Source organism: Apodemus sylvaticus, chromosome 5 (genome assembly GCF_947179515.1).
Source record: "Apodemus sylvaticus chromosome 5, mApoSyl1.1, whole genome shotgun sequence".
Lineage (NCBI taxonomy): Eukaryota > Metazoa > Chordata > Mammalia > Rodentia > Muridae > Apodemus > Apodemus sylvaticus.
Window position 1 is genome coordinate 161,099,861 of NC_067476.1, and position 20,350 is coordinate 161,120,210.

The 20,350-nt window shown below is 40.3% G+C and overlaps 2 protein-coding genes across 2 annotated transcripts in view; one reads left to right on the forward strand and one right to left on the reverse strand.

The window, feature by feature from the left end:
- Window positions 1-20,350, reverse strand: part of LOC127686354 (zinc finger protein 239-like) — a 234,054-nt gene that overhangs the window by 168,616 nt on the left and 45,088 nt on the right. The gene's annotated exons all lie outside the window — the stretch shown is intronic.
- Window positions 13,618-19,183, forward strand: LOC127686356 (zinc finger protein 431-like). The gene is made up of 4 exons (XM_052184488.1): window positions 13,618-13,627; window positions 17,804-17,923; window positions 18,121-18,181; window positions 19,006-19,183. The coding sequence occupies exons 1-4, from the start codon at window positions 13,618-13,620 to the stop codon at window positions 19,181-19,183; spliced, it is 369 nt and encodes a 122-aa protein (XP_052040448.1).

The following is a 20,350-nucleotide window of genomic DNA, read 5'->3' on the forward strand; positions in this document are numbered from 1 at the left end:
CAGGGGAAATCAACATCCCTGATATCAAGCAATAGTGATTTAAAAAAAAAAGTATGATATTGTTACAGAAACAGACTTGTTGATCAATGGAAGCAACTGAAGATCCAGAAACAAAACCACACTATGTACACTTGATTATTCATGCAGAAGGGAAAACAATACAATGGAAAACAATCTTCATCAAATGGTGCTGGTGTAACTGGAAGTAGAAGAATCAAAATAGATCCATACTTATCATTCTACACAAAACTCATGTCCAAGTGGATAAAGGACCCAATATAAATCCAGATACACTAGATTTCATAGAAGAGAAAGTGGGAAATAACCTTGAACACATTGGTACAAGAGGCAATTTCATGAACAGAATATCTATGACTCGGGCTCTAAGATCAACAATTATTAAATTGGACATCATGAAACTCAAAATCTTCTACAAGGCAAAGGAGACTGTCAATAGGAAAAATCTGCAACCCATAGATTAGGAAATTATCTTCACCAACACTACATGTGACAAAGGGCAAATATCCAAAATAGAAGTTAGACACCAACAACACAAATAACCCAACTGAAAAGGCGACACAGAACTGAATAGAGAATTCTTGGCAGAGGAGTCTCCAGTGGCTGAGAAGTACTTAAAAAATATTCAAAGCCCTTACTCATCAGATAAATGCAAGTCAAAACAATTCTGGAGTTCCATTTTATACCCATCAGAATGGCTAAGATCAAAAACTCAAGAGATGGCATTTGCTAGCAAGGTTGTGAAGCAAGGGAAACACTCCTCCATTGCTTGTGGGACAGAAAACTTACACAACAACTCTAGAACTCAATTTGGTGGTCTGAGGTCTGTGTAACTAGTAAGAAGATCATAGTCCCCATGGCCATTCTACTTTAGTGTTCACCCATGAAGTGACTAACATTGTCACAATGTCCAGTCTGAAGTCTCTTAAGAGGAATTTCCCCAATTTGACCTAAAACACCTATATCATGCTTCCACTATTACATTTTAAATGTTTCTATTCTTAACTTCTTTTGTTCTATTACTGTGGAAAAATCCTATGACACTCTTACTATAAGAGCATGAATTTTAGTAATCTAATCTGTTTTACTATGTCCTGGTCACTGTCACTGATATTTGCTTCCAGAATTAACTTTTTTGTGTGAATGTAAAATATCCTCCAGAGATCATGTATTTCAAGGACCATGGACCCCAAGCTGATGGTGCTGTTTTGCAATTGTGTGACCTATAAGAAATGAAGACTACTTTGACTAATGGATTGTTGTCATTACTAATTTTTATAGCCACTGTACATTTCTAATTGATCTCTGTTTCTTGACCTCAGGCCAATATGTTAAGCTAGATTCATAATACCCTCTTCAAATCTTTCTATCATAATCGAATATTTCTTATGTGTATATATATTCTTCTAGAATATAACTTTTATTCTTTATATCACATGAAGCCAGTTTTTGTAAGAAGACAGGACTCAACAACCTTTTCATGTTCCCTTGTAGTACAGGGTACCAGGTCCTTGTGGCCTTGGTGGAGATCAGATGACAGGGTTCCTCACTCTGAGAAGTGGCCAGTGGCCATGGGTCTCCAGGCATATCAATAAGTGCCATGAACATAGGCTAGTTTGTATAACAATGTACATATTACTTTAAGGAAAGTCTTCCCTGTTAATATTTGTGACTCTATTATGGTCACATGTCCAGGAGGCATAGGGGTAGCTAATGTCTCAGTAAAATGGTAAATGCTGGTAATGTCAGTACAGCCCTTAAGGGTGTGGGAAAGACCTCTAAAAACTTGGGTGTCAAATATGTAATTCCTAAAAAAATCATGATGCAATTTGAATTCTGAGGGGCTTCACACATCTGAAGGAAAGAAAGTAGGTGTGTTGTGAGCCAACATATCTTTGTATCTGACAGATCCTAAGGAAGGAGATAGAAGATAATGAGACTTAGGGAGTGACGATTACAAGAGATTCAACCCAGTTAAGTTTTTGTTTTTCTGTTATTTATATTTACAATGGCAAACAGATTCCTGAGTTCCAGAGCAGCCAGGGGCACAGAAATGTTAAACCCCAGAATTTTAGAAATGATACTTTCAGGACTGGGTCCCACACAGCTAGCATCTGGGCTTAAGAGAGGCAGGCAGATCTCTAAATCTTTTGCAGTGTTAAAAGAAAATGTGTACTTGATTTCTCCTAAGAATTAGGACCTTAGGTTGGGGATGGTCTTTTTTTTTTTTTCTTTTGGTTTAGTTTTTCAAGACAAGATTTCTCTTTGTAGCCCTGGCTGTCCTGGAACTCACTCTGTAGACCAGGCTGGCCTAGAACTAAGAAACCTCAGCCTCCCAAGGGCTAGAATTAAATGCTTGCACCGTCAGTGCCAAGCATGGATGCTCATTCTTAAAATAATCAAAAGGAAACTTGGAGTAAATGACTTGATTGAAATGTAAAATAAAGACTGGACTCTGATCTCCAGGAGATGACCGAACCAGAGAATTTTTTAGGATTGCAAGAAAGAATTGCTTGTAGAAGAGTCTCATGGAGCTATGTGAAGATCTCCAAAGAAGGCAGATCAGATAAAATGAGTACAGAACAGACTGAAAGCAGGGTAGAAAACTGTTTCCAGCAAAACATAGGATGTTACCTTGTTCTGATGATTTAACTCACAGTGCTTTATTTTCTATGCCCTGATCAGCCCTTCTCTCAGAGCACTCCTTCTAGCCCTGATGTGGATCTTGGCAACAGAGGTATAGTTTTGTATTTTTATATCACTAATTTCTTTAGTCTATGTCAGGACTTAGAGAAAATGTCTCATTCAAGTAAACATCCAAAGCAATGCCAGGTATTAGCTTATACCCAACTATTTTGGTTGATGGTTCTTAGGGAAGTATAGTTACAGACCACGTTGATCAGCCATATGAGAGCTAGAAAAAGTAATTGGTTTGAACAGTGTTCTTAACAACTGAATCATTCCTCATGCCCACTAATCCACTTTCAATAAAATAAAAAGAATACTGTACACAAGATGTTAGAGATAAAAGGACCACTGTTGAGGAAAGTTGCAAGCAGGTAATGGAGTTTGCTGAAAAGGAGCTACGTGTGGGGCCGGTGACAGAGCTGGAGAAGCGGGAGAACCTAAGACCTGTGGTTAAGGTGATTTCATCCCAGGCTAACCTTCCTGAACAAGGAGCTAGAAGTTTTGTTGTTTTCCCTGTTAAATTTTGGTCTGTTTATTCTTTCCTATGCTCTGATACTTTCCTCTAAGGACTGTTTTCTTTTGTGACATTGTATGTAGGAAACATAACAGTATCTCTTAAAGGACAGTGTAGTCATATAAAAATATTTTTTACTTTTTGAAACACACGTGGTAGTTAAATGAGAATGGCTCCTATAGACTTATATGTTCAAATACTTATTTTTTAGTTTGTGGGACTGTTTGGGAAGGAACACAGATGTGGCCTTTTTGGAAAGGTGTATCACATGGACGCATTTTCAGGCTTTAACATCTTCTAACCACGCCCACTTTTCTAGCTACCTCTTGTCTGAGGTTCAAACTATGAACTCTCAGCTCTACCTGATGCCATGTGTTTATGTTGCCAGTATTGACTCTAATGCTTTGGAATTGTGAGCCAAATGGATTCCTGCAATTATATGGTGAGTTTTATGATACTAAGACAAAGGTAAATATGCAAAAGAGTTTCTGGGAAGATGAGAACACAGAAAATCATCCCTTCAAATAATAGAAACAAGGAGGAATATTTTTCAAACTATCTCTAGAGCAATATCATCTGTCCCAAGTGTTTGAAATTAGGAGTGATCCCAAGATTGACAGTTATAGAGTTCCCTGAATAAGCAACCACTTTTAAGAACATTCTCCTTTATTTATAACACAACCCAATACAGAATAATGTTTCAGCTCCATCTTGTATTGACAACTCATGTAAAGAACGGAAGCCAAAACACAGGATGAAATATATCATACTCTTTTTTTGACAGTTCACTTATTTTTTTATTGGATATTTTCTTTATTTACGTTACAAATGTTATCCCCTTTCCTATTCCCACTCCCAACCCCCGAAAATCCCCTATCCTCTCCACCTTCCCTTGCTTCTATGAGGGTGTTCCTCCAGCCACTCACTCCAGCCTCCCTGCCCTGGCATTCCCCTACACTGAGGCATTATACTACTCTTTCTTACAGATTTAATAAATGTTGTTAATTATTTTTATTTAGTGAGTCAGTTCAGCTGGTATTCAAAATGAGTCTCAAAAACAACAACAAAGATAAATAATCACAGTTATATTTGTTAAGGGCCAGTTAAGGTCTATTTTTTATTTCCTGTTCCAAATTAATCCTAAAAATAAATATTAATTAATTCTATATTGTTAACTATGGTGTTTTCTCTAAATCATGTCCCAAGTTAAAAGGCAACTTGTCATTTTGACTATTTTTTCTCAATAACCTTGAGATTTACATAGTATAAATTGTTTCCACTGTTCATGGAATGTTTTTAAAGCTACAGATTTTAATTGTATTACTAACTGCAAAGCACTTCCAGTTTTGTAATAATTACTATGCATCTTAGCCTTAAGTTTGACTACAAAAAGTTTCTCTGTTTAACTCAGGGGTGATTCTCTATCCTAATTCAGAGGAGATGCAAATTGGCCTGCAAATCAAATATATTTTTACTTCACATCATTTAGTTCATTGCTCCCTGGTACTTGACAGTGCAAACATATCTACCCATTAGAAAAAAAATGGCCTATTTGAGATGGTTTACATTATGGAAGTGACTATGTAGACCAGTGTGGCCTTAAATTCGTGAGGATGAATTTGCCTCTAAACTTCTGGAATTGGTAGCACATACCATCATATCTGGCAATATTCATTTTGAAAATGACCGTAAGGGACTGTCCTTAAACACCTCAAATGGCTTTAAGAGTTATTGTATTGTCCCAATTCTCCAGTGCTCTCTTTATTAATTTTTTCTTTTTCTTTTTCTTTTCTTTTTCTTTTTCTTTTCTTTTTCTTTTTCTTTTCTCTTCTCTTTTCTTCTCTCTCTCTCTCTCTCTCTCTCACTCACTCTTTCTCTCCCTCAGAGTGTGCTTGTGTGTGTGTGTGTTGACTATGCAGCATTGGCTCTCCTACTACCTAGTGATCTCCCTGCCTCTCTGTGTTCTAAGTGTTGGGTTTGAAGAAATGTATTACCATACTCAGCTTTTCCATACTCTCTCTCTCTCTCTCTCTCTCTCTCTCTCTCTCTCTCTCTCTTCTCTCTCTCTCTCCAAAATTAGGGTGTTATTTTATTTGTAGGTTATTTTGCCTCTGTATTTTTGTTTTTTGTCCATGCCTGTTGGCCACAAAAGCCACTGTGTGTGTCATGTGTTTCCTGTTCTGTCTGGGATGGTCTCATAACCAACGGGTGGAATATCAGGTGACCTGAACTCAGAAGCCACAGAAAAAAAATCTTGTTCCCTAAAATCTCTCATTAATTGTTAATATTTGGGGCACCCATCCACTTGTGGGACACATTGATAGCTCCAGTGTAAGCTGACTGATGAGCTATGCAAGCTATATAGATTGATTTTAAGAGGAAAAAGAAGGGCCTCATGAGTGCTATGGTTGGGGTTCAGACAAGTTCCAAATTTGCAAAGCAGCGAACACAGAGACACTGCCCACAACTAGAAGTAGCAGACAGTTGAGGGCCAGGGATCTGGAATCTTAGTTCCTCCAAGGGGCTTGGCACGAGGACACACAGGTAGGCTACTGGAGGAGAGGCAGTAGTGCTACTGAAGTGCAAACCCCTAGATCTGGAAAAAGATCTTCTAGCTTTCACCATCTCTGGTGAAAAGTCTGGTGTCATTCTGATAGGTCTGCCTTTATAAGTTACTTGCCCTTTTTTCCTTACTGATTTTAATATTCTTTCTTTGTTTAGTGCATTTGGTGTTTTGATTATTATGTTCCAAGAGGACTTTCTGTTCTGGTCCAGTCTGTTTGGGGTTCTGAAGGCTTCTTGTATGTTCATGGGCATCTCTTGCTTTAGGTTAGGGAAGTTTTCTTCTAGAATTTTGTTGAAGATATTTACTGGCCCTGGAAATCTTCACTCTCGTCTATACCTTTAATCCTTAGGTTTGGTCTTCTCATGATGTCCTGGATTTCCTGGATGTTTTGGGTTACCAGCTTTATACATTTTGCATTTTCTTTGACTGTTGAGTCAATGTTTTCTATGGTATCTTCAGCACCTGAGGTTCTTTCTTCTATCTCTTGTATTCTGATGTTGTTGCTTGCATCTATGACTCCTGAATTCTTTCCAAGGTTTTCTATCTTCAGAGATGTCTCACTTTGTGATTTCTTTATTGTTTCTACTTCCACTTTTAGATCCTTGATGGTTTTATTCAGTTCCTTCACTTGATTGCTTCTGTTTTCTTGTAATTCTTTAAGGGATTTTTGTGTTTCTTCTTTAAGGGCTTCTGCCTATTGACCTATATTCAACATGACTTGAAGGCTAAGGGTTTATCTATCTTTAAGGGCTTTTACCTGTTGACCTATATTCTCATGTATTTCTTTAAGGGAGTTATTTAAGTCTTTCTTGAAGCCCTCTATCAGTATCATGAGATACGATTTTAAATCCAACTCTTGCTTTTCTGGTGTGTTGGGGTATCGGGACTTGCTGTGGTGGGAGAACTGGGTTCTGATGTTGCCATGTGGCTTTTCTGTTGGTAGGGTTCTTGTGCTTGCCTTTCCCCATCTGGTTATCTCTGGCGCTAGTTGGTATTGTTGTCTCTGACTAGAGTTTGTTCTTCCTGTGTTCTTACTACTCTGAGCTCAGAAGTGAAAGCAGTGCTGGGAGTTGACTCTTTCCTGGCAGGCTATGCACAGAAGGCTGTGGAATTTCCTGGCTCCCTTATGCACATAGCAGCGGGAAGACTTCAGTCCCGGCTGCTCCACTGATCTTATGCCCTGTGTACTCCTAGCTGTTCTCCTCCAGAGAGAAGGTGGAGATCTCACCTCTGTGCTCAGAAGTGGGGCTGCTGCTGGGAGATCTCTCTCTCCTGGTGGACTATGCACGGAAGGCTGTGGAGTTTCCTGGCTCCCTGGTGCAAATGGTGGCAGGAAGGCTTCCGTCCCAGCTACTCCACTGATCACAGAAGGCTGTTCCCCACAACCAACTTTAAAGCACGGTGTGCCATAAAGATCCAGTTTTCTCCTTGGGAACACCATATTTTTGCCTCAAGGGCAGGACTACACCTGCTGACAGATCTTTGAAAGAACAAGTACTGTTGTGGTGAGGGCTGGTCCACTCAAATATGGCTTGATCCTAATGTTTGGAGAATCACATAATTCCTTCCGAAATTCCAGACCCTTAACAGCCTGGAGCCTTAAGCATTAGGAGCTTGCCTAAGGTTCAGCCAGGGTTAGGGTTGGGAGAGGTTGCAATGGGTCTGTGGCCAGGGCATTTGGGGAGGAAAAGCTTCAGATCCTGAGATTCCAACTCTTTCCACTAGATGGCGATAGGACTATCAGTCCCAAATCCAAAGTTGGCTTTGTCAGTAGTTGATTTTAATAGATACTTGGTATTTCCCATGTGCAGCATTATTTTATGAGACTTCTCCTAAGTTTGTCCCAGGCTATGATAGTTTCTGCTGACTTCATAGAAGTCTCCATTTCTTTACACTTCTCCCCTCTAGGTAGTATACAAGATGATATTCTTATAAAGCTTACTTGGATTAAGACATAGCTTGTGAAAGATCTCCCCAGCAGGGTTCTTCTACATTCTACCTTCTACTTTCGCTATCTTTCTCATCTTCTGGGACCTTCAACTCAGGAACCCATCACTAAAGAATGACCTGCTATTTCAAGGCTCTGCTGCGCTGGATAAATGATTCTGGAGATCTTTGCTGGGTAAATCTCCTAGCTGTATGAAGTAGTACTTGCAATCTCCAGTCCATATCGAAATTGTTCAAAATAACCTGGGGCCTGAACCAGAAAGAAACTTGTGGATGACAGCATATGTGGAATCCAAAATCTGTTTTGACTCACTCCACTTTGAGCATTAGCCAGAGCTGAATACGTGCTGTCATTAAGATATTTTTCCTAATTAATGTTTTAATTTTATATGGAGTGATTTGTTTCGGTGATGATATGTTATTTCTGGGAGAGCTGCATCTTCTTCCCTTCATAGAGAAGTTTCTAAGACAAGCTATGTTGACTCAAGTAGCCTTGATCCTAGTCTGTTGCTCCCCAGGGCAGTGACCTTGCTTTCCTCTTGATGAAAATTCCTAAATTCCTGAGTTAAAGGAATGTAGCACAACAGTGTTTTATAATTGCCCATTTGAGTCACATAATGAACCGTCCATTTCTTCCACCTTCTGATGAGAACATGAGGAAAGACATTTTACCTGTATGTCTGTCTCAGTCCTTCTGTCTCTTTCTCGCTCTCTCCCTGTATTTGTGTGTGTGTGTATGATATATATATATATATATATATATATATATATATATTTATATATATATATTTATATATATACATATATTCCTATAAGCAAAAGATAGGTGAGTTCTGCCTGAACAGAGGTTTATATGTGTTTGTGTGTGTGTATACCTATATATACATACATATGTGTGTGTGTGTGTGTGTGTGTGAGAGAGAGAGAGAGAGAGAGAGAGAAAGAGAGAGAGAGAGAATGATGTCATAGCTCTGAGACAAATAGCAGTTTCTAAAAGAACAGTGTCGACTGTACTGACAAGTTTACTTTTCCTAGAGATTTTCTGAATTTGTGTTCTCTGTCCTTGGTATCTGTGAAAATTGTGGCATGTTCCACTTATTTGTTACATCACAGATCATGATTAACAAGCAGGACTGGTCCCTGAGCAGTCTGCTTTCACAGTGTCATTTACTTGATTTTCAGTTAAGCCCTTGTAGTACAAGATGAAACTTCCAGAACTTTTCTGGCTTCAAGTTTTATAATTTACATATACTTCTAGATGACTTTGAGCTAAGAATGCCCTTAAATATCTCTGCTTTAATATCTGACCATGTTCAGAAGGTCATTAAATGTAGCATGCAAAGCAGTAGACAAACCTATGTATGAATATATACAGATTCCAGAAGTAAAATCTCCAGGCTTCCTTTCGGAAGAAAACAATCTTTCCCAGCTGGTCTGCCTTGTCTGTGCTGCTAGCTACTCTTGGTATTCAAATTGGTCACATCTGGAATTAACTAAAATTCAAAGAGTTGGGTACTGGGAGGGATTTTTGTTTTAGTTTCAGACCTGGGAAAAGTGTTTTTAATCTGGCTCTTTTTGTGGTGATAACATCCACCTATAATTTAGTCTATAGCTTCTGGTGACACCCTAGATATATAGAAGACATTGAAGATGGTAGGTCTTTCCATTTGTCTTCCTGCCCTACCCCTGGCTACGAAGTTTGGTTTTCTGTTTGGTTGGGTGGTTTTTTGAATTTTGTTTTTTGTTTTTGTTTTTGTTTTGGCATTACAGTCTCTTTTTGGAAATTCAGGTAAATACTGAAGACCAGTTAAGACACCCAGCCACATGATCAGTGCCCTCCCCCCAGCCTTTGAGCAGGAGTTTCTGAACTCTGCTAGCCACTGCTTCCCACCTAGGGTGTAGCTTTTGCCCATTTGTTCTCCAAGGACCTGCCACTTCCATAGAGACACTAGCCGCCACCTGAAGCCAGCCTCTTGCAGAGCAAGTGAACCATTTCTGCAGACCTGTTTCCAGCCTTTAGGGGAAGGGTCTTCCCTCGTCTATATATTTGGAGACCCCACAATAAACTTTGAGCCTTGAGCAGGAAATCTTGTCTTGGCCTCATGTTTCTCTCACTATCCTGTTCCTATCTATCCCCAACTTTCCTTCCAGGTGATCCAGTAACCTGTTCGAATGTGGCGGCGGCGGGCGGCTACACTGATTTGGACCATTACTGTTTTCTTTATCTTTCCATTGGTAGACAGCTGTTGTTAGACTGGTTGAACCATAGCCTGTGGTTTATTTATTCTAATAAATCCATTTTCTACATAACTGAGATTCATTCTATCTGCTCTGTTCATCTGGAGAACCTTTACTAATATAGCTGTGGGTTTGTTGTTGTTCTGCATCTTTTAGCAACCCACTGAGGACAATGTGCTGATTAACCTGAGTGCTGCACTGTGTCTGACATGTGTTTTCTGCTTCGCTCTGAGCCTTGTCTCATAACCCTCAGGTGGAAAGTACTTGCAGTTTACCTGAACCCATCCTGATGCCACAAAACAAAACCTTGTTTCCTAAAATCTCTCTAATTCCTAATGTTCTGGCTCCCGACCACCTGTGGACAGATTGGAAACTCCAAAGTAAGCTGATTGATGGAGTATGCACGCTATCCAGCTTGATTCCAGGAGGAGGAGGGGAAAAGCCTCCCGAGTGCTGGAACTGGAGCTCAGGCAAGCTCCAGATTTGCAAAGCAGTGAACACAGGGGCATTGTTGTTCACAAAGGGGAGAAGCAGGCGGGTGAGCAGCAGGGATAGGGAATCTCAGCTCCTCCCAGGGGCTTGGCGGAGGACAGACAGGTAGGCTATTGGAGGAGAGGCGCTGGTGCTCCTGAACTGCAAATCTGCAGATCTGGAAAAGGATTGGCTCAGGCTGGAACCACTATGCGGTGTTCTTTCAGCACACTCTATTCCTAAGGGTGGTGCTCCTGTCACTCAAGAATCAGTAGCCAATCAGAACTTCCAGATGGAGTTGCCAGTCAGAAGCCGAGGCGCGTAAACGTGGTGCCAAGCTTGCTATTTCCTCACTGTAACTAGACTGACTTGAGTGTTTCTGCTCCGTTCTTAGTGTCGTCGCGTGCTATCAGGGTAGCTCAGGCAAGCTCAGAACTTCATAGATAGCAAGTGCAACGTCATCTCCCACAAAGAGGGGGAGCAAACGTTTTAGCACAAGATGCGTGTGTAGTGGGTCTTCCTAGCGGCTGTATGGCAAGCATCAGCCAGACAGAGCTGCCACCTGTGAAGTCCTTTGCGGACCTAGTCTCTCCTTGGACACGGCTGTGGCCTCTGAATAACTTTATTATCGGACTGAATCTGGACAAAAATCTTTGCGGAGAAACAGTTTACTGTGTACACTGTCAGGTAAAACAGTGCAGACAAGAGCTAGATCACAGATAAAAGTAAAAGGTAGTATGCCACAGGGGTCACCATGTGGAGAAGGACCTGGTTCAGGCAATGTGAATGATTTTATAATTTCACAGATTTATTAATTTATGCATGTGATTCAATAAAACCAAATTGGTGGGTTTTTAATTTGGGTTGGTTAACTTGAGCCAGTGAATAAAGAATTCTCATTTTAACACTGGTATTATGTATATATGTGCAGTCCTTACTGACACATTTCAGACAGCTCAGAAATTAAAACAGGTGCCATTAGCTGTATCTGTGTGTGTCATCCCGTAGATCTCAGCAGCTAATAGTACTCATGGGCAATGCCAAACACTATCTTATTAATGCCATTCCCTCTACCAGGACAGGCCTGCTCTTTTTCAAAGTCAGTACACCAGTATGTTTTTTTCAATTATATTTATCTTTTTTAAAAAATCAGTTGGTATTACTTGTTAAATTTCATTTTCTTTATGCAAAGGTGCTCTGGTCTCTTACTTGGTTTTGTTCTCCAATGTTCCCCAGTTTTTGAGAAGAGTTTCTAAAGAGTTGTTTGTTTACAGCAGCATCTATTATAGCTCAGGCTTTCCTAATGCTGTGTAGTTAAGACTTGATGTGAACACCTAATCCTGCCTCTGCTGTGCAGTGCTTGGAAGAATGTCCTGCAACTCCTTTCAAGCTGGCTCTGACTGGTCAGTGAGAAGAAAAAGATCAGTGAATGAGTGTTGTCTAACCTCCCTGGATTAGGTGTGAGGAGATTTCAAATAAAGAGGGACTTGTGTAAGAACTGAGTTCACTGATCAGCTTGTAAGCTGGTATATTAGTAGCACAGATTAGGTGGAGGAAGAAGGAAGGTGAGGCCTTTCTGCTTTGGCAGTAGTTGGCATTAGCCATGAGTAGTCAGGTAATCAATTTTAGACAATCAGTAAAATTCCAAACTGGCCCTCTTAAGGCTGTCCACAGGCCAGAGCAATCACAAATCTTAATGAGGAATTGAACTTATTTCTAGAAGCCCAATTTCTGTAATTTCACTTGTTCAAGCAACAGAAGATCTAGACAAACTGGTGTGGCTGTGCATAGCCTGAATTTTAGTATTCCCATTTGAAAATACACAATGTAAGAGAAAAGATGTGAGTGCTACTTTGTGTGCTGTAGAACATATGTTTAGTCCCCGAAAAAATATTGAACTTTAACGTATGTTTCAACTTTTTTTAAATTAGATTTATTCTTTATTTACATTTCAAATGTTACCCCTTTTCCTCATTTTCCCTCCAAAAACCCAAGTCCCATACCCCCTCCCCTTCTCACTAACCTACCCACTGTTGCTTCCCTGTCATGACATTTCCCTACACTGGTGCTATGAGCCTTCATAGGTCCAAGAGCTTCTCCTATGATTGATGGCCCCAAAGTCCAGTCTCTGCTACACATGCACCTGGATCCATGGGTCCCTTCATGTGTACTCTTTCGTTGGTGGTTTAGTCCCTGGGAGATCTGGGGGTTCTGGTTGATTCATATTGTTGTTCTTCCTATGGGGCTACAGACCCCTTCAGCTCCTTGGGTCCTTTCTCTAGCTCCTCCTTTGGGGACTTGGTTCTTGGTTCAAGGGTTGGCTGACAGCATCCCCCTCTGTATTTGTCAGTTACTGGCAGGACCTCTCAGGAGACAGCTATATCAGGCTCCTGCCAGCAAGCACTTGTTGGCATCCACAATAGTTTCTGGGTTTGGTAACTGTATATAGGATGGATCTCCAGGTGGGTCAGTCTATGGATGGTTTTTCTTTCAGTGTCTTCTCCACACTTTGTCTCTGTATTTTCTCCCATGGGTATTTTGTTCCCCCTTCTAAGAAGGACTGAAGTATCCAGGCATTGGACTTCCTTCTTCTTGAGCTTCATGTGGTTTGTGAATTGTACCTTGGGTATTCTGAGCTTTGGGGCTAATATCCACTTATCAGTGAGTGCACACCATGTGTGTTCTTATGTGATTGGGTTACCTCACTCAGGATGATATTTTCTAGTTCCATCTATTTGCCTAAGAATTTCGTGAATCCATTGTTTTTAATAGCTGAGTAGTATTTCATTGTGTAAATGTACCACATTTTCTGTATCCATTCCTCTGTTGAGGGACATCTGCATTCTTCCCAGCTTCTGGCTATTATAAATAAGGCTTCTATGAACTTAGTGGAGCATATAACCTTATTACAAGTTGGAACATCTTCTGGGTATATGCCCAGGAGTGGTATAGCTGGGTCATCAAGTAGTACTATGTCTAATTTTCTGAGGAACTGCCAAACTGATTTCCAGAGTGGGTTTACCAGCTTGTAATTTCTCCAGCAATGGAGGTGTTTTCCTCTTTCTCCACATCCTCTCCAGCACCTGCTGTCATCTGAGTTATTCAAGGAAATTTGCCACTGTGCCCATTTGTTCCAGGTTCTTCCCCACTTTCTCTTCCCTTAGATTCAGTGTAAATGGATTTGTGTGGAGGCCCTTGATCCACTTAGACTTGAGCTTTGTACAAAGGGATAAGAACGGAACCGATTTGCATTCTTCTACATGCTGTCAGTTGAACCAGCACCATTTGTTGAAAATGCTATCTTTTTCCACAGGATGATTTTAGCTCTTTTGTCAAAGATCAAGTGATCATAGGTGTGCGGGTTCATTTCTGGGCCTTCAGTTCTATTCCTGCCTGTCACTGTACCAATCCCATGCAGTTTTTGTCATGATTGCTCTGTAGTAAAGCTTGAGGTCAGGAATGTTGATTCTGCCAGAAGTTCTTTTGTTTTAGAGAATAGTTTTTGCTATCCTGGGTTTTTTGTTATTCCAGATGAATTTGCAAACTGCTTTCTAGCTCTATGAAGAATTGGGTTGGAGTTTTGACGTGGATTGCATTGAATCTGTAGATTGCTTTCCGCAAGATGGCCATTTTTAACTATACTAATCCTGCCAATCCATAAGCATGGGAGATCTTTCCATCTTCTGAGATCTTTGATTTCTTTCTTCAGAGACTTGAAATTCTTGTCATACAGATCTTTACTTGTTTAGTTAGAGTCACACCCAGGTATTTTATTTTGTGACTATTATGAAGGGAGTTGTTTATCTAATTTCTTTCCCAGTCTGTTTATCCTTTTAGTAGAGGAAGGCCACTGATATAGTTTTATATCCCCTTCTCCTTTTTCCCTGCTATTAAGTCTGAAACCCAGGGACAAATGCCTGAAGGGCCTATTTAACAAATCAAAGCAAACCTGGCTGTCAGCATCTCTTGGCTGTAGCTGCCCTCAGCTATATCAAAAGGGTTACTGGGTCATCTGGAAGGAAAGCTGGGGATGGGAATGGAGTGACGGGAGAAACATGGAGTCAAGACAAGATTTCCTGCTCAAGACTCAAAGTTTAATGGAGGTCTCCAAATATATATAGGCGGGGCAAGACCCCTTCCCCCAAAGCTGGAAACAGGTCTGCAGAACTGGTTCTGCTTGCTCTGCAGGAGGCTGGCGTCCAGGGGCAGCTAGTGTCCCTGGAGAAAAGTGGGCTTCACGTTGGTCTGAGTGCTCCACCCTAGGTGGGAAGCAGTGGCTAGCAGAGTTCTGAAACTCCCACTCAAAAAGGCTGGGGGGGGGCACACTCAGCAGACCTCAATCTCTCTCTCTTATGGCACATTGCTGGCGTACCTCACCCTCTACCCCAGGAGTAGGCCTGCCAGTCTCAAAGCTGACATTTATGAGGTAATCCAACAATTTTGGTAACTTTTTTTTCCACCATTAATCCTTCTGATCTCTTGGTCTGGCTCTTCCTTTTCCTCTCCTTCCTCTCTCCTCAAGGTTGAAAGTTTCTACTCTAGACTATCCCAGATATCCCTGGCTCTGGCTATGTTCTCTCATTTGTGTATAATAAACTTTCTACTCCACCTTACCTAGGAGGAGTGATGTCCTTTACTTTTTATTTCTTATTTTTTCCATTCCCCTCCCATTAAATACTCCTTGTTTTAAAATTCATAGCCACATTTCTTCTCTCTCTCTCTTTTTTTTTAATATTATTTATTTAACATACATGAGTGTACTGTAGCTGTCTTCAGACACACCAGAAGAAGGCATCAGATCCCAGTACAGATGGTTGTGAGTCACCATGTAGTTGCTGGCAATTGAACTTAGGACCTCTGTAAGAGCAGTCAGTGCTCTTAACCGCTGAGCCATCTTTCCAGTCCCACTTTTTTTTTTTAAATTATTACTGTTTACATTTGGTTAGTTTCACTGCAAGACTTCCCAAGTATGAAGCAGAATGACCTTTCATCTATAATTGAATATGCAAAGAAAGGAAAATAAGTGGTCTGTTAGACTAGAACATTCTAGTAAATGCAAATTTCCCAGACTAGGGCTAAGTCTGCATGCAGGGTGGAACAGCAGAGCTTGGAAGGCTTCAGCTGTCTGAGTCATTTGCTCTGTGGTCCTTGAGTAGAGGAGCTGCTACTTACTTCGCTGAGGCCCAGCTGAATTTTCCAAGCTAATGAGGGACTCTGGCCAGGCCTAACCCCCAGGAACACTAGTGGAAGGTAGCTTGCAGCTTCTTTGCAGGATTTTCCTCAGATCCATTGGTTGCAAGCTCTGAAGAAGACAAAAAGCCATGCCATGGTTATTGTGGGTATCTCTATCACAAAGCCAAGAGGAGGAAGTCTGCTGAGCTATCAGAGTCTAATCTGCTGGTACCAAGGACTGTGGATCGAAGTATGTTTCTGTTGGTCCATGTGGCGATCATAGCAGAGGCCCTTATCTTTTGACCCTTCCTGAGTGGAATTACAGGGGTGGGGAAGGCTCAGTACCCCTGGGAGTGGTAAGGTGTGGAACTTAAATATCACTATCCAGTGTATTCATACAGGCATTGCTTTTGGTGTGCCGTATGACAACATTGGAAAAAGTGATGGTTTAATTTCTAGAATTTCTGAACCTTCTACATTCAGTTTTGTTTGACTAATTTTGTAAATAATTTAGAAATTAGTAGAGAAGAGGTGATAGTTATCATTCTTCAGAAATATTTGATTCGATTCCTTTTATCTTTCTGCTACCTCCAGTCAAAATGGCATAATTCACAGAAATTCAATTCTTGGTTACAAAGTTATCATCTGAGATACAGGAGTTTCTCAGGTGCCCATGAAGCTTGGTGGATAGATAGGATAGGTTACACATCTTGTAACATAATGCATGTGGCAGGAAGCAGACATTAAATTATGATTTAACATTGTTTTGTGTGTGGGTTCCAGTGGGGTTGATTTCACCTGAAATCACTAAGGGTCATGAAGAACTGCAGAGCCATAGCCCACCTTTCTTTTCTTTTCTTCTTTCTTTTTTCCCTTTTCCCTTTTCCTTTTTCCCTTTTCCCTTTTCTCCTTTCCTTTCCTTTCCTTTCTTTCTTTCCTTCCTTCCTTCCTTCCTTCCTTCCTTCCTTCCTTCCTTCCTTCCTCCCTCCCTCCCTCCCTCCCTCCCTCCCTTCCTTCCTTCCTTCCTTCCTTCCTTCCTTCCTTCCTTCCTTCCTTCCTTCCTTCTTCCTCTTAGGCATCCCATCCCCACGAGGGACCAGCCACACATCTGTATAGTATAGAATAAAGGCTATTTTGTGCATGGGTAGGAGAGTTAAAGAGAGTAGTAGAGGCAGAGAAAGAAAGAGAGAAGGAGAGTAGAGAAGTAGAGGATGGCCATGACCATGTAGAGAGAGGGGGAAGGGAACGGGGAAAGAGGGGGAACAAAGGGACAAGAGGGGGGAGAGAGAGAGAGAGAGAGAGAGAGAGAGAGAGAGAGAGAGAGAGAGAGAGAAGAGAGTAAAATCTAACCCAACTTTCTGATTACCTACATTTACAGACAGAGCTCTAGAACATGGGGCCTCTCTGTTTGGAAGACAGACCAGTAGTATCTGGAGGGTTAGAATTATAAGAGTTTAGGGGTCACTTTGAGTTATTTTTATTGGACTCATGAAATCTTTTTCATTTTATTTTTTTTATTTTATTTGTATACACACAAAAGCACAGGTAATATTGGTGAAATTCATATTTTCCCTGGTGTAGTTCCCATAGGTGTTTTGAAGAAAACTTAAAAACTGATCACATGGAGATGGCAGAGGAACTTTTCCCTGATATTGTGTTGCAGTGCTGTGGGCAACAATGAGAACTGTGTCTAAGGTAACAGATATTGGCCTGGGTCTTTAGACAGACTGCGTAGTCTTTGGGAGGACTGGCTGGGGTTGAGAAGGGTCTGTCTGCCCATAGTTGGGGGCTTAGACACAGACATGGGGCAATAAGGTAAGGGGAGATGGAAATGGTCTTTTGTATTTACAGGAGGCATGGACTGGTGAGAGGAAACTGAAGTCCTAAGGGCAACCCTGATATTGGGTCTCAGAGAATAGAAACAGGGAAGGTCCTACAGCATTCTACATGATTAGATACCCAACATCTTAATACTGAACCATCAGGTTGTCAGAAATCATTTATTTGCTTCTATAGGTACTTAAGTTTTTCTTGTTGTTCAATTGTGAAAGACTGTTTGCATATTGGATAAAAAGTACTATGTAGGCGGGCTGGTCAGACAGCAGCTATTTATTTTGAAATACATATTTACAATGTGGACAGCATCATGCTTTCTTATGTATACATGTATCGGATCTTTTAGGCTGTAGTGACCTATGATGACGTGCCTGTGAACTTCACACAGCAAGTGTGGGCTTTCCTGGATCCTTCTCAGAAGAGTCTCTACAAAGATGTGATGCTAGAGACCTATAGAAATCTCACAGCTATAGGTAATACAGTGATTTTTTAATTTACTTTGTAAAATGTAGGCATAACCGTTTTTGTTATTGTTTTTTGTTTCTGTAATTTCAGTTCAAAATGAGGAAGAATGAGGTGAATAAATCAGTCATGGGTCTAAAGTTCACTCAAGTTAGTAAATTAAATGTTTTCTAATTTATAATAATGTAACATACTTTCTCTGTTTTAGGCTACATTTGGGAAGACCATGGTATTGAAGACCATTTTCAAAATTCTAGAAGTCATGGAAGGTAATTTTCATGTGCAAGCTGATGAGAAAATGCCTATGAAGAAAGTTTAATATGCGCTACAAGTTGTAAAGATAATAAGCACTGCTTTAAGTTATGGATGATTATTAAATCTCAGGAAACCATGTATGTCTATGGCACATATCCAATTTTTGTTTGCAAGGCATTCCATTAAGTTCAAACACAGAAACAGTGGCTTAACAGGTATGTCTCTATTTTAATCAAGTGCAGTAGAGCCATGCTGTAGGACTGCCACTCTGTTTAGTCTCATAGCACTTATTCTCATGAGAGCAAGTTTTTATGAATACAACCAGTGTGCAAAAGCTGATTTTTTCCCTTTTTTAAAATATTGAATAAACTCTTATAGAAGAAGCAGAAGGGAGGATGGGATATGGGGATGCTGGTATGGATGGAAACCAGGAAAAGGGATAACATTTGAAATGTAAATAAAGAAAATATCCAATGTAAAATAATAATAATAAAATTTAAAAAATAAAATAGATATTCCAGTATAAAAAAAACAAAGATAACTCAATAAAGAATATTATGTCTAGACAAAAAGAAGAAGAAGAAAAGAAAAGAAAGGAAAAAAGTATGGTAAAAATATGAGCCAGGTAATCAAAACTCTTCCAATTCCAGGTATCTTCAAAGATGTAATACAATCTATTATTATGGAGAATACCTTTGAAAGTAAACAAAGTAATATTATGTTAAGATCAGATTCTCTTTACAATTAAACCAAATTGTTAATGAATTCATGCAGATAAAAAGACTCATGTGTATAATCACTGTGAGAAAGACTTCATATCTGCCAGTTGTATTTGAAGGCATGAAAGAACTTGCATTGGAGAGCAACCCTCTGAGTTTATTCAATCTGGTAAAGCCTTTGCATATCAGAGTCTTAGTCAAAGGAATGAAAAAACACATGCAGGAAAGAAACCTTATGAATGTAACCACTGTAGTAAAGCCTTTGCAGGAAGGAGTGCTCTCCAAAGACATAAATGAACACATACACGAGATAAACCCTATGAATGTAACCCATGTGATGAAGTCTTTGCAGGAAGGAGTAATCTCCCGTGTCATAAATGAACACATACAGGAGAGAAACCCTGTGAATGTAACCAATGTGGTAAACCATTTGCAGAAAGAAGTGGTCTCCAGTGTCATAAAAAAATTCACATACAGGAGAGAAACTGTATGAATGTAAAAATGTGGTAAAGCCTTTTCAAGAAGGAGTGCCTTCCAAAGACATAAACAAACACATACAGGAGAGAAACCTTATGAATGTAACCACTGTAGTAAAGTCCTTTGCAGGAAGGAGTGCTCTCCAAAGACATAAACGAGCACATACAGGAGCAAAACCCTATGAATGTAACTAATGTGGTAAAGCCTTTGCAGTAAGGAGTAACCTCCAAAGACATAAACAAACACATACTGTAGAGAAACCGTATGAATATAACCAATGTGATAAAACCTTTGCAGGAAGGAGTGCTCTCCAAAGACAAATGAACACACATAGGAGAGAAACCCTATGACTATAACAAATGTGGTAAAGCCTTTGCAGAAAGGAGTGCCCTCCAAAGACATGAAGAAACACATACAGGAGAGACTAGCAGTCTGAACTAGCCTGGATCACCAGGATCTCCCCGACACTGAGTCAACAATCACCTAGCATAACACCTGATATACAACAGAAGACTGCTGAGTCAGGACTAAGAGAAGACACACCTAACCCTCAAGAAACTTGGTGCCCTTGGAGTGGGGAGGTCTGGTGGGATGCGGGATATGCATAGGGTCATCTTCTTGGAGACTGGGGTAGGAGGTGTGGAATGTGGTACAGTTGGAGGTTGAACCAGATTGGGTATAAACTCTGGATTATAAAATAAGATTAAACATCGAATTAAAAAAATGAAAAAAGAAAATTATAAAAAGAATACATGGAGAGTGTCTTAGTCAGGGTTTCTATTCCTGCACAAACATCATGACCAGGAAGCAAGTTGGGGAGGAAAGGGTTTATTGAGCTTATACTTCCATGCTGCTGTTCATCACTAAAGGAAGTCAGGACGGGAACTCAAGCAGGTCGGGAAGCCGGAGCTGATGCAGAGGCCATGGAGGGATGTTACTTATTGGCTTGCTCAGCCTGCTCTCTTAATAGAATCCGAAACTACCAGC